Source organism: Spermophilus citellus (assembly GCF_964194105.1).
Source record: "Spermophilus citellus genome assembly, chromosome: 6".
Classification (NCBI taxonomy): domain Eukaryota; kingdom Metazoa; phylum Chordata; class Mammalia; order Rodentia; family Sciuridae; genus Spermophilus; species Spermophilus citellus.
In genome coordinates this window covers 10,725,276-10,740,781 of record NC_138187.1, presented here as the reverse complement: position 1 = coordinate 10,740,781, position 15,506 = coordinate 10,725,276, and the positions used below count along the sequence as shown (strand labels likewise).

General features: G+C 35.3%; 1 protein-coding gene across 7 annotated transcripts in view; it reads right to left on the bottom strand.

Moving 5' to 3' along the window:
• The window catches only part of MRTFB (myocardin related transcription factor B), a 162,603-nt gene that overhangs the window by 89,614 nt on the left and 57,483 nt on the right, over positions 1-15,506 (bottom strand). For 6 of the 7 annotated variants that reach the window (XR_014022806.1, XM_081300353.1, XM_081300356.1 and 3 more), the window contains one exon: positions 11,578-11,793. Coding sequence is in view for 6 of the 7 variants with exons in the window: in XM_081300353.1 (XP_081156479.1) it covers positions 11,578-11,731 (154 nt within the window). In the remaining variant the exon portion in view is untranslated. Of the gene's footprint in view, positions 1-11,577; positions 11,794-15,506 lie in introns of those variants that run through there. The other variant, XM_081300357.1, reaches the window with a different exon arrangement.

The following is a 15,506-nucleotide window of genomic DNA, read 5'->3' as shown; positions in this document are numbered from 1 at the left end:
GGAGGGTTCAAAATGTGCCCAGCAGCCACACCAGCAGTCACTCTACTCACACACACAAGCAGACAGACAAGTGTGCAACAGCAAAAGTAAGAACCACAGGCCTCAATGGTTAAATCACACTGTGCTGATGAAGTAAAGTCCATTTCTTTGAAGGGAAAAAAGGGAAGAAATAACAAAGATCATGTATAGAAAAAACCGCTAGAAATTATATTAGAAAAGTCATACTTTCTTATACACTCAATAGAGTGTATGTCTTGTTAAATATCATCACTCTTCTTGACAAGTACCCACATATCTTTGTCAGCATATGAATTTATTTCTATTTTAAACATTAATCAAGAGCCCCATAATTCTCTAATACACATTCAATAAACTACTTGTGACCAATTTATTATTTCACGTTTTTTTAAAACTAAGGAGATTTAAAACATCCTAGGTTTCTGACAGGTTTTTTAGAATATGATTAAATGTTTTGTTTTTACTAGTCTTAAGAGGTTTGGTTGAGATTATAAACCAATTTACTTGTGTCCCCCCTCCCCCTTTTTAAGTAACAAGACATTTAAAAAAAATTTTTTTTTAGTTGATGAACTTTATTGTCTTTATTTTTATGTAGTGCTGAGGATTGAACCCAGTGTCTCATGCATGCTAGGCGAGCACGCTACCACTGAGCCACAACCCCAGCCCCATTGTGTCCCATTTTTTAAATGCATTAAAAATATATTCCTACAACAGAATCATATATCAAACTGTAGGAAATTTTTGATTCTATAGGACTCTTTAACAGAACTTTGTGGGTTTTTCTAAAGGTTTAACTCATTGAAAAGAAACATGCAAATGAGGAAACAAACCATACAAAATCTTCCAACAAATCCGACCTCTCTACTGTTGCACAGTATTCACCTCTGGAATTTCATACATGCTACTCAGGCTTCCAATGGGATGATCATGAGACTGTTAGCAGTTACGAACAACTACAAACTAAATAAATTCTAATTAACCATTTCCTTAAGCTTTCCAGGCCCCAAATCTCTTGGGTTCTGCTCTTCTCTTTATTTTTAGCACTGTATTCTCTTTATAAAAAAGAAATGTATAATAATACACAATAAAATATTTTTGAGGGGATCCAGATTAACTGAAAAACAATTTGTAGACCCGCCTCTGCCAGTGACCTTAAAGCGTCATGTAAACAGATGCTGTCACCTCAAGATCTCTCAGGAGAGATCACTGAACTGTGACTGCTTTTATGCATTCCAGAGGTCACTATGAAACAAGTAATCATGAACATAAATGTATTTTTAACACAAAAATTTGTTTTTTAAAACATGATTTCTGAATTTAATCCATTTCTTTTTAAATGAGTCTTAATGACAAAAATTTAATAGAGATGTGATTATGACAGATTTCCTAGAATAAAAATGAAAAAGAACTTAGAAGACGACTCAGAACAAGAAATCTTTAAACACTACAAATAACTGTTTTATTACTTCAAAATACCAAAAGTCTTCTGTATAGTACTTATCATATACATCAAATGCTTTAAGAGTCTCAGAAACCATATCTACTCTCTTAATCTCTTCAGAACTAGTACATAAGAGGGAGAAAAACCTATAAATCAGCCCCTGATGACAGAGGGTTTGTTTAGGAGTTTACCAAATGGAATGACCCTGTTGGAATTCCTTCAAGCAGCCTGTAAAAATGTCAGAACACAGTCCGTTTTAGAGGTCACAGTCCCTAGAGAGCTCTGAGTTTGGGCCTGTTTGTCTTTTCACATGCTTTACCATTTGAAAATCCTTCCTTGCAGACACTGACTGATGCCCAGGGAATGCGAGGATTGTGGGAACTGGCAGTACCAAGGAGAGAAGAACTTCATGGGAAATCCATGCCTGCTGCACTTGCCCTCTAGGGAGCTCATCAGATAAACTGCTCTTCAAACATTAGGAAGGTACACAGCGAGACATGAAGAATATGCATGTCATTTTACCTTCTTTAGAAATACACACTTGTGGAAAGTGGAAGCAAAAATTATTGTAGCTACTGAAAGAAACACTAATTTATAAAATACCATGGAGAAGCCCTGAAAAACTATATCCATTTAGTATGAATTGAAATACTGCGTTCTCAAAATACATATATTAGTAACAAATAATTCAAGTGCTAACTCTGTGCCCACCCTGCTCTAAACCTGAGATGAATGGACTCAATCATCATAGCGATCATATGAAGCAAGTACTAGTATGATCTTCACTTTGTAGACAAAGAAACCGAGGCAAAAAGAGTAAAGTGCGTAGCCAGTAATGGTGTCGCCAGGACCTAGACTCAAGACAGGGTGGCTTCAGAGTTGGTGCTCTTAGCCACTGTGCTTGCGGGCTCCCTTCAGGGTATTTTTACATCTGACAAGCAATGCTAGCTAACTATGACATGGCTGAGCACTGAAGATGTGCCCCATGTATGCTAAGCACTTTTTTAAAAAAATATTTATTTTATAGTTGTATTTATTTATTTTATTATTTATTGTACTATTTATTTTTATGAGGTGCTGAGGATCGAACCCAGGGCCTGGCACCTGCTAGATGAGCACTGTACCGTTGAGCCATAACCCCAGACCTATGCTAAACACTTTAAAAGCTTTATTTCATTTGCTCTTCCCAACAGCCTATTGGTATATCTAACATTATTTCTATTCATAAGGGAAACACAAGCTTTGAGTAGTCTGACACCACACCCTGGAATAACGGGTCCTCCAAGGCCTGATTTCACAACCCTCTTTCTTTAAAACTAGGTTCTTCTTCTCTCAGTTATCTGCAAGAATCATCTCTAAATTAACTTTAAGTATTTAACTTACATAATGTATTTAACTACTTTAAAGATCTTTATATCCAACAATTTCATTTTTTAAAATACTTTTTAGTTGTAGATGGACATGATATCTTTATTTATCTTTATGTGGTGCTGAGGATCGCACCCAGGGCCTCACACATGCTAGGTGAGGAGTGCTCTACCACTGACCTACAAACCCAGCCCTCAACAATTTTATGAGAATACGTTATATTCTGAGCTTCCAATATTATACTGGAGGCTTAAAGTTTAGAAATTTTAGGGTGAGAGATGCAATGGTCATTCAATAAATGTTTGCTAATTATAACCTTTGAAAATTATCCCATTTCCATTTCTGAAACACCAACTTCTTAATACTTTAAGAGCTAATTATTCTGATGTGGCAAACTTTTTTTTTTTTTTTTACTCACACAGCACTCAACAGTGGTCTGACCAAGTAGTCCAGTCAATATTCTTCTTAACTGCTATGTCAGGGATAAACCTTTTGTCAAAGAGGGTCTAGCTATAAATCTCAAATCCGCAGAATGCTGTCCATCCTACCACTTGTCAGTCTTTATACTTAGCTTATAAGACCTTGTAAGTGGTAACATCAGACTGTTTGCTTTTCTTGCTATGTCTTTATTAAACACAGAAGCCACATATCAAAATTGTAAGTTGGTAAAAGCAGATATTAGCATTTTACTTAATGAAAACAACATAAATGACTAAGGAAAAATACATAAATCATTTGGGTTTTGAAAAAAGCTGAAATACTGTCTTTTAACTGATACTCTTATGCCACTCTTGGAAACGACAGAAATAGGAAAAGAATGCATATTTAAATTAGACATTTTTTTTTGAGAATAACAATTAGGTAAAATTCTCATTCCTTTTAAAAATGAAGGAAAGACTGAGAGCTGCACGTATGTTTAATAATACCGCTATGAAGAATATATTAAACAGCAACATGGTTGATCTATGAAAAATTCCATCAGTTAACTTAGGTGGAAGTTATTTTCCATTCTTTGTTTCGGGTGCCCAATGAAAATTACAGGGCAAAAGTAATAATGAGATATAGGAAAATGTGCTGTAAAGAAGGAGGGCCTCTGAGGAAGACACCTGGGCTAGAAGCTATCATACAGATGCTACAAAGGGCATACTGTAATGCAGAAAGTGTCCCAGACTTACCTATGCTCACAGACTGCGTCAAGCAGAGGAGGCTGGTGCCCTGACTCCCACAAGACTACATTTTGTTAATGACAGTGAGGCAGCAAGTAGGAGTAGGAAGGCCAACAGTACGAATCAATTTAAAAGAGTTAGAAAAATACTGAGTACGATATTTGCTCATTAGATGAGGTATCTGTTAATTATAAACCAAAGAGAAAATTCCAATACATCTGTTATTCCAACATATTTGTCTTGTTGCTTGCTGTCCCAATAGTATTACATTATTGACATTTTAAACTATAAACTAAATAACAAAGAAAAAATAACCATGGATCATGTTTTCTAGAATACTCTCTATACTTAATAGGCTCTTTTTAAAAGTTATGGTAGTTATCTCCAATATCTGTTTTTTCTTCCTTTGTTTGGCTAGAAGAAGTCTTTGTGGTTAGGTTAAATTATCTTTTATAATTGTTTTCTGAGGGACAGCAAAGACAACTTCTTGATAAACTTGTTTATTCACCAGTCCAGTATCTAATATAAATCATATGGTTGACCTTAATTTTAAGAAAATTATTTCAAATAATCTATTTCTTAAAATAATATATTATGATAATTCTAGAAAATTCTTGTAAATATTTTTGGTAAGCACTTTTGTAAGTTCAAGACAAAGTTGTCTCACTGGTGGTTTAAAATACTAAGTACTATTGTGTTCTAAGTCTTCCTTTTAAAAAAAATTTTCTTTTTTAGTTGTAGATGTATACAATATCTTCCTTTTATTTATTTTTTTATGTGGTGCTGAGGATTGAACTCGGTACCTCACGCATTCGAGGCAAGAGCTCAACCACTGAGCTATAACCCCAACCCTCTTCCTTTCAGTAAATATGTTTGTTGTTGATGCCCCAATGGCCTTTCTATAAGAGACACAATTTAAAGACAGGATAAATTGCTCAAAATGAGCCTTCAGAGGTGCTATAACTTGGGAAGGGGTCTTCAGAGGTGCTATAACTTGAAAAAGAGTCTTTAGAGGTGCTATGGTCTTGCTGGTTCACCTTTTAAACTGTAAGCTTCATCTGCTTCCACCCCGAGTGGTAACTAAAGCATGCTCACATTAGCATTCTGACACCGCTACACGGCTGCACAGATCAATCTCACTGCCAGCTATAAATGTGATAAAGAAAATTACCACAAAATTATCCTTGTGCAGCCCTCCTTGCCTCCACACCCACACTGCTTGTGTGTTTCAGCAGTACAGTGAAGCAAACTAAATCCTCAGTAACAACAAAACTAAGTAAGAAACAGTAGAAAAAAGGTGGTGGATGGGTGAAAAGTGCTTATTTATACTGTGAAACAAAACATGCTATTTAGATTTTCTAAAGGCCATTATGAAAGAATGTACCTCACCCTTAAAGGTGCTTATAAGGCTTTTTTTCACTCTAAAGAGTTCTAGAGATTGTCATCAAAAAAAGCATAGGAGAGCTGCAGCAATTAATTAAGAACTTCACTTGCAGTTGTCAGGAGGCTTACAGTTTGCTTTTGAACTTTTAATATTTAATTTTTAGTTATAGGTGGAAACAATATCTTTATATTATTTTTATGTGGTGCTGAGAATCCAACCCAGTGCCTCACACATGGTGAGTGCTCTACCTGAGCCACAACCCCAGCCCTGCTTTTGAACTTCATAATTGGTTTAGCATTGCATCCTAAAGCCTAATCTAAAAAAATTACATACATAATTGCAGATATAATATGAAATATTATATACAGTACATGTATACCATATATTATAAATATAATATATAAAATACTATATATATATATATATGGAGGGAGGGGGGGAGAGAGAGAGAGAGAGAGAGAGAGAGAGAGAGAGCGAGCAAGCGAGCGCCAGGCATGGTGGCGCATGCCTGTAATCCCAGTGGCTTGGGTGGCTGAGACAGGAAGATCCTGAGTTCAAGCAGCCTCAGCAACTTAGCGAGGCTCTAAGCAATTTAGCAAGATCCTGTCTCTAAAAAATAAAACATAAAAGGGCTGGGGATTTGGTTCAGTGATTGAGTGCCTCTGGGTTCAATCCCCAGTACACCCCCCACAAAAAAATATAGGACTAGGGCTAAAGCTCAACAGTAGTGCACTTGCCTAGCATGTGTGAGGCCCTGGGTTCGATCCTCAAAACTAAATAAATAAAAGTTCAGTGTCCATCTATAACTAAAAGAAAATATTTAAAAAAACATATTGAAAACATGACTCAGGAAAATTATACTCAGAGTATATGTACGTATTTCTCGGTCTTAAAGCAGGAAGAGAGATTATCAGAAAGCATTAATGTTTATTAATGCTTTTGAGAATTACAGTTAACTACTCCAGATCCTAAATGTTAACTGCAAAGTCAAGGTAAGATAATCTTAAATGTTAATGAGGAATGAAAAAATGTTTTCAGAGTAAAATCCAAAGAAAAGACCAGCTGTGAATATATGCCATTTATTTTCTAAGGTGTAAAGCAAGCAGCTTTCTTTGGCTTGATTCCATAGCCAGGCAAAATTCATCTAACTTTTTTCAAATATAGAACATGTGTACTGAATCCAAAGCAAAGAGCCATCTTGTGTTTCTTTAAGTGCAACCAACTTTTGAATAAATTATTTTCTTTCTTGTAAGTGATCATTCAAATGGTCTAAGACTGTTCATTGTGATAAATTTAATGGATGGAAGTCTTAGGAAAAAAAATTCAGGATGGGACCATAGCTCAAACCCATAACAACTTCAGTAACTATTAATACCAAAATTTAAAAAATAATGACAAATTAATCTTTCCTCTTTACCGAGGCCGAAAATACACTATTTCATAGTAAAGAGAGTTTCATAAAGCCTTTTAGAACAGGAAGAAGGTGGAAGCTGATTTTACTCCTACTCGATACTACTGACAGCTGGCATGTGGGCTGTCATTGTGTTGAGGTGGCTGATCTTCACCTTAACACCTAGACTCAGAGGTATACCAAAAAGTATTAAAACACCCAACAGCCTTTAAAAATAGAATTCATGTTAACTTCTCTTCTTGTTCTGTACTAATACTGGCAATGATTTAAAGCTTAAACTCACCACTAGCACCCTTTGGAGTTGCTCTGCCTGACAGCTTACCAATCTTCAGGCAAAGAGCTGCAACTCTCTGGGGTGTTGTTTCCACCTGCACTATCTTCCCCTGCCTTTATGAAGCTGTATTCAACTTACAGCACCTGAGCTTTCACTACGTGATCTGTTGTTTTTGGCTTTCCTTTCATTCCCAGTGCTGTCCATCTGAACAAATGTTATTATTGATGTGTGAAGAGGGATCTGTTATGTGTATAAATGTCACGAAGCTCAGGGCCCTGTGCATGCACTGTTTTAGTAATGGTCCTTGTGTTTATATTCACTTTCATTTATGAGGGGCTAACCTGGGAAAAGCTAATTACCTAAATGGCTGCCTTACTTTTATGGAGCTATTCGATACAGAATTACTTACTTACTTTTATGGAGCTACTCACTACAGAATTATTCTTTATGCCACATCCAGGCATAAAGAAAAACTCCAGTTTATCTTTACTAAACATCTTCCACATTTACTTCAGTAGTGGGAATATCTTGCCACTCCACTATCATTACTAACATAAAAACTTATAAAACATGAGGGAAGCTGGGCTTGGTAGTGCACACCTGTAATCTCAGCGGCTCAGGAGGATAAGGCAGGAGGATCCCGAGTGCAAAACCAGCTGCTAAGCAAATCAGTGACACTCTGTCTCTAAATAAAATACAAAATAGGGCTGGGGATATAGCTCAGAGGTCAGGTATCCCTGAGTTTAATTCCTAGTAACCCGTTGCCCCGGCAAAAAAATGAGGGAAGACCCTGAAATTATTACTTAAAATTAATTTTCCTTGTAAAGTTAATTTATAAACAGCTACATGACATAATCCTCCCACTCACTAATCACAACTTAAAACACCTCTATTTTCCCCCCATAGAAAAGAACATTGGGGGGCTGGGATTGTGGCTCAGCGGTAGAGCGCTCACCTAGCACAGGCGGGACCCGGGTTCGATTCTCAGCACCACATTAAAAAAATAAATAAATAAAGGCATTGTGTTGTGTCCATTTACAAAAGATACTCTCTCTCTCTCTCTCTCTTTAAAAAAATTTTAAAAAGAAAAGAACATTGGGCTGGGTTGTGGCTCAGTGGTAGAGTACTCGCCTAGCATGCGTGAGGCACTGGGTTCAATCCTCAGCACCACATAAAAATATACTGTGTCCAACCTAAAACTAAAAAAATAAATATTTAAAGAAAAGAACACTGTTCTATTAAATGGTATTCAAAGGCTAAAGAATAACAATAAAATGCAGTAACAAAAAAATGAATTTGATTATTTAATAATATCTAAATGGTACTTTGCAGTGATTAATTTTTAGACCAATATTTACATTTTGATATGATTTAAATGACATTAAGATGATATAAAATTAAACAACATAAAGTTAAAAAAATCATTTAAGTTAAGAAAGTTTTGGTCTTTTTATGTTAATTGATAAGAATATACTCACATAACTGTCAAAAACTAGATTTTTTCTTTTAACATTTTTATTTGTTTTTTTTAATTGACAAAATGGTGTGTATTTACCATGTACAACATGATGTTCTGAATTATGCAGAGTCTCTGGGGTGGCTAAATCGAGCTAAAAACACATCCATTACTTCATGTACTTTTCATTTCTTTTGAGGTGAGGACACTTAAAATCTACTCCTCCAGCAGTTTTCAAAAATATAATACACTGACCATAATATATGTCACTAGCTATATGTCACTAGATCCCTTAAACTTATTCCTCCTAACTGATCAACACATTTCTATAAAAACTAGATTTCTGATAGCTGTACAAAGACTGCTTTTACATCTTGGAATGTACATACACATAAGGCTAACTTGCCATGAGCCTAAAATTACAATATAGGCATGAATATAAGGTAAGGCTTATCATTTCCTGAAGTTGTTTATTAGAGAAGTGAATTATCTTCTTGTTGAGTTCTTCCATAGTATCTCGAAATTTTCTTTCATTTGCTTAATATGGAACAAAGAAATACTCTTGGGAAAAAAACACTAGTTTCAAAAGCAACTGAATTCAAAGCTAGCTTTAGGTTTATAGAAATATTAATGAGAATCAGAAAAAGAGGAAAAAAATCAATACCTTAAGTATTCCCAAGATATAACCTTAAAATTAAATATGTTGCACATTGTTACAAAGAAGCTTTTAAAATTGCTTTTTAAAAAAAGTAGTCAAGGGGCTGGGGTTGTGGCTCAGCAGTAGAGCGCTTGCCTAGCACTGCGAGGCTCTGGGTTCGATCCTCAGCACCACATAAAAATAAATAAAATAAAAAGGTATTGTGTCCAACTACAACTAAAAAATAAATATTTTTTAAAAAGTAGTCAAATATTCTCTCAGAAAGGACACACGTAAGTTAATTCTGGGAAGTAAGTGGGCAGGCAAAGGAAGAACTGGAGGGCAACCTGCTTATGTTCCCATGATATTTTAAACCATGGGAATGCATTATCTAATAAAAATGAAAGCACAAAACAACAACACAAAAGGTTAAATTCTAAAACAGAAATGACACCCCCATAAAATGTTGCAATCAATGACAAATCAGTGATGAGGCTGTAGAGACTATGAATGTGCAACGATAAGTCAACTTTAAAGTCTTATCATGCATGTATTTTAAAAAAACTGCTGGACCTCAAAAAGAGAAATAGAGATATGTACTGAAAATCAGAGCTAGATAGATGATGCATGGGGTATCTGTTGATAAAACACACTGAAGACAAAGATTCAATACAGGGTTTTTATCAACTGAGAGTGAAAAAGCAATCCTTCTGTATTATTGCATTGCTTCATAAAATGTAACTAATAAATTTTTACCTTTTCATAAACTATCCTAAGAGCTTATAAGGGAGACTAAACTACATTTGGGTTTAGCATACATTTAGGCATCTATATTAATTTCTGAAAGAGAACATGGTGAATGACCAAAAAGCGTAAACTTTCCTCACACACTTCCCCATCGCCTGATACAGATGACCAGTTTCATGAACAGTTTTACATTTTGATTATTTTGGGAGGCAGGGTACTGGGAATTGAACCCAGAGGCATTTAACCACTGAGCCACATCCCGAGCCCGTATATCTCCAGCCTCTCTCTATATAAAATGTACATATGTATATTTTAGAGACAGGTCTTGCTAAGTTGCTTAGGGCCTCACCAAGTTGCTGGGATTACAGGTGTGCACCACCATGCCCAGCTACATTCTAATTTTATATAAGTACAACTCCTATTTTGTTTTAGGGTAATGATTTGCACATTATATTGATCTAAGTGTACTGTGCAAAAATGTGGCTGTCTGTATCATTGTTTAAGGTAAAAGCAAGGCTCCTAATGACAGAGTGTTCCAAAGCCATTACCATAAATCACAGCATCCAGATGGCTTTGGCAGCAACCTGGTGGAGATGTTGCTTTGAACTAATCAAAAACAGTCAACGACTGTGCCTTGTTTCTGAATGAGATTCAAAAACGAAGTAAAACATCTTATTTGGAGAAGAAATTCACATTAAAGACCTGTACTAAGGAACTAAACATAGTAGTAGATGCCCTTTATCCACTTTGCTAAATAAAGTAAGACCATTAATGAATAAATCAGGAAACCACTCAGGACACAGAAAAGTAAGTAACTAGGTACATAAGGAAGCATTCTGAAGAAACAGTTTTATTTTTTCCAGCTTTTAAAACTAAAATTAAAAAGATGTATTTATAAAGGTAAGCCTCACCAGAACTGTGAAAAGTCTAGTAAACCCACTTGAAATACTTAATTCTGCCTTTACAAAATATGCATATTTACTATGTTTATGAACTTTAACATTACTTTTTTTTTTACGCTGGAAGTATTAACAGTAAAAGTACATCATTTATCTCCATTCATTTATGTTAAAATTTGACAGTTTTATTTTCTGGAGACTCTGGGATGGTTCTGTGATCAATAAAAATTTGCTAAAAAGGTAAGAAATTAATAGAAAATACTCATTTTGTATGCAATGATGAGCTAGCTAAAGACAGAATCTTGGTCACATCTATGCCCATTTATATCAAAATATTCACATATGGAATTCTTGTCTTCAGTCATCACTGAGAACATCTCTCCATTTCCAAAGGAAGGTGTGTCGCAAGGAGATGGGGAAAGGGGGAGAATGTACTCTCAGCCACATGCTGCTTCCCTGGCACCAGCACAGGGAGGCAATTTCCAATGACATTCCAGCATGAAATCTGCTGCAATCTGTGTGAAATGGACTGAAGCTAAAACTGATTTCTAAAGGTAATGTTGCTAGCAAAGACACTGGGTAAATAATGAAAAAAAAAATAATGAAAGATCTGGAAGGAAAGTGAAATGCTACCTGTTATTCAAAACCATCCTATGACAGTGTCCTCCTCGACTCACTGATGAACTGAACTGACAAAAGCAAACTGAAAAGGAATAAACTGGGCTGAGAGGGTGACTCTTTAACAAGGTTCCCACTGCACATGTTAATGAACTCACCGTTCTTCCTTTCGTTCAGAGGGGGTAAGTGCTGACTGGACTGCAAGGAGAGTTCCTGGAATTCGTGAGCCACGGCCTCACTTTGAGGACTTGGAGCAAGATGGGCTAGAGGTCCCAACTCATCCTCGGTGTCTAAGGCCCCCACGTGATCCATTGTGTTCCAGCCACTGGCAACAGGGAATACGAGATACCTCTTCACGTGGCCTGTTGAAGAGACTGTCAAATAAATAATGTGTAAATAAAATAAATAAATGGTACACTTGTTTTTCTCCAACTTGCACAAAAGTATTAATATAGGATCCCTGGGTACTAGTCTGGTTTTATTGTTGTGTGGTCATTACCATTTGCCTAGCCAAGGCAAAAAGAACTAAGATTTCAGGACTGCCCTAAAGGGTTTGCAAAAGTGAGTTCAGCAAAGTTAATACCCTACTAAAACAAAACAATGCTCTTAAGAGGGAGCCTAACAGAATCTAGCTCCCTCTCTGGACCTCATGGTCCTTGTCCAACACACAGGAATAATATACTTTCCATCCAGCAAAGCACTTGCATGGTAAAGAAAAGTTAAAAACTATGTTGCAAACTTCTTTTGTAGCAAGGATTAAAGAAAGCTATTGCTATTGATGTCACTTAAAGATTTCAATGCATGCTAAAATGAGAAGAAAGTCAACTAATGCCAATGAAAATAAAGCAGCAGGCTGGCTTTAAAATGCATGTTAACTCCTTCATATCAAACAACTTCAGTCAAAATTCATAGCAACCAGCAATGTTTCAGATAAAAACTCCTCTGCCAGCCTGGGTCTCAGGGTGAAACCAAAAGGAAACAGAACTTTCAGCTCACCCACAATGCACATATAGTTCATGTCAAAGAAGCAAACCTTTATTTTATATCATGAAGATTTGAGATTATTTGTTACTACAGCATAACTTGGACTATGCTGACTGACACAGAAATCAATAATGGTAGTACCAATGACACAAACGTTATTGGAAGCTATAAGGATTGCTGTTCCAATAACAAAAACTATTATTGGAAGCTATGAGGATGGTAGTCTATGTTACTCAGTAGTAACACATTTGGAAGACTACTGTCTACTTATTTAGTAGCACTTCATACACAGATTGTCCATTCATTCACCCATTGATGAACACTTGGGCTCTTTCTAGTTTTTACAACTATTACAAATAAACATGCTATGAACACTCCTGCACAGGTTTTATAGTTACATGCTTTCATTTTTCTTAAGTAAAATGCCTAGGAGTGGGATGGCTGAATCATATGGCAGCTATATATTTAAATTTTAAAGAAACTGACAAAATTTTCTGAAGTCGTTGAACCATTTTGCATTCTTATTGGCAGAGTGCAAGAATCCAGTTGTTCCACATCCTTGCTAACACTTCATTTGCTCAATCTTTTTCCTTTTGGTCATTTAGTGGGCACATGGTATTTGACTGTGGTTTTAATTTGTATTTCCCTTGTGACTGATGATGTTTTAATAAGCTTAACTAAAGAAATAAAGGGATGGCAGATAAGTTTCTGATGAAATCTTTTTGTTCATTTTTAATATTAGGTGGTTTTCTTGTAATCTGAGTTTTTATCAGATATGTGATTTGTAACTATTTTTCCCAGAGGCTTACCTTTTCATGCTCTTAACAGTGTTTTGTAAAGAGTAGATATTTTGATTGAATAAAGTCAAATTTATCAATATTTTTTGAACCACATTTTTGTAGTTGTTAATACAAGTCTTTGATTAGTCCAAGGTCACAAAGATTATCTCCAATGTTTTCTTCTAGATATAGATTTGTGTTTTACATTTAAATCTATGGTCCATTTTGAGTTAATTTTTACATAGACAGATATGAATCAAAGTTCTTTGGGGGGGGCATATTGATGTCTGATTGTTACAGCACCATCTGTTTAAAAGATTATCCTTTTCTACTAAATTCCCTTTGCACCTTTGTTAAAGTCAATTAACCATGTATATGTGAATCTATTTTGTAACTCTGTTTAAAAAAAAAAAAAAAAGGAGCGAGGGCCTCAACTTTTTGGGTGATTCCTAAACTATTACATGTGCAGGGTAGACTCCATGAAGCCTAGCCAAGGCAAAAAGAACTAAGATTTCAGGACTGCCCACCATAGGAGAGACAGGGTTTGCAAAAGTGAGTTCAGCAAAGTTAATGCCCTACTAAAACAAAACAATGCTCTTACGAGTGAGCCCAACAGAATCTAGCTACAACTGTCAACCAGAATTCCACATCCAATGAAAATACCCTTTAACAAAGGCGGCAAACATGTCACCAGTGAATACATACTATAAGGAATGCTAAAAGAAACTATTTGGGATGAAGAAAAGTGATACCAGATAAAAATTTAGATCTCAGGAATGAAAAGCATTAAATACAAATAAATAACAGACTAGCTTTTTTTTTTTCTTAATTTCTTTAATCTTATCACACTCTACAAAAAGTATAATGCTTTCTTGTGGAGTTTGTAATACATGAAGCTATCATGTGATAACTATAGCAGAAAGGATGAGGGGGGCAAATGTATTTAATGTTTTGCATTTCTATATATTATAAAGAAGTTGCATAATTATAACTTTAGAAAGACTGAGAAATTAAGGTTGTATATAATTCCTTTTTTTTTTTTAAAGAGAGAGTGAGAGAGGAGAGAGAGTGAGAGAGAGAGAATTTTTAATATTTATTTTTTAGTTCTCGGTGGACACAATATCTTTGTTGGTATGTGGTGCTGAGGATCGAACCCGGGCCGCACGCATGCCAGGCGAGCGCGCTACCGCTTGAGCCACATCCCCAGCCCGGTTGTATATAATTCCTAAAAATAAAATTTGAAAATACAAATAGCTTTAGCTAATAAATACTCAATTTAAACAACAACCAAAGAAAACAGAACACAAAAGTAAAATGGGACAAAATAATTGGCCTTAATAATTATATTAAATATTAATGGGCAAATCAATCCAACTGAAAGACAGAGACTAACAGAACAAATTTTATAGAAAGTCTAAAAGTGTATGTTTATAAGCCACATACTTTACAAAAGACGACACAAATGGGTAGAAGAAGATGGATATAAGAAGGCAGATCATGTAAGCAAGAAGCCAAGAAGGTTGTAATGACTATCAGATACAAGTATCATAATTCTCTTATAATGCAAGATATGTTGACACCAAATTATTTCTCAGATACAAGAACCATAATGCCCTTATAATGGCAAGATGTACTAACTTTGAACATTAGTGCTAATGATTTGGAAGATCCTTTAGGGGCAGATTTTAAAATATTTTCATGGAAGAATTATCTGTTCTTAATATTGAAGAATTTTTTTTTCAACCTATTATGCCTTGACATTGTGTTCACCTTAAACTCCCACGCATCCCTCCAAATTAAGAAAATTATAAGCTAAGCAAATCTTAAAATCTAGCAAAGGGAAAAGAATAAATTTTCAAAAAATTTTAACTTAATATTCATGAACATTTTTGATGGAGTACAGGCTATATTCTAAAATTTTGTAAGCTGTCATCTTAAAGTCTACTTAACTATTTGATAATTTTTCTTTGAAACTGAAATCTAACATCAAATATAAAAAGCACTCTCTTGTCTAGTAGGAGATAATTGAGATGTTAAAGAAATTGCATCAGAATGGATCCTTTCAGGGTCATAATTTAATCATGAAAGTAAACTATAGGGCTGGGGTTGTGGCTCAGTGGTAGAACGCTCGCCTAGCAAGTGCGGGGCCCTGGGTTCGATTCTCAGCACCGCATAAAAATAAATAAAGACACTGTGCCCAACCATAACTAAAAAAATAAATATTCAAAACAAAAAATTTTTTAAAAAGTAAAACTGATTTAGATTTAACTGGACAAACAGTGGTAAAATGGTAATTTGTCTAGAACAGATGAATGAATAGGAGA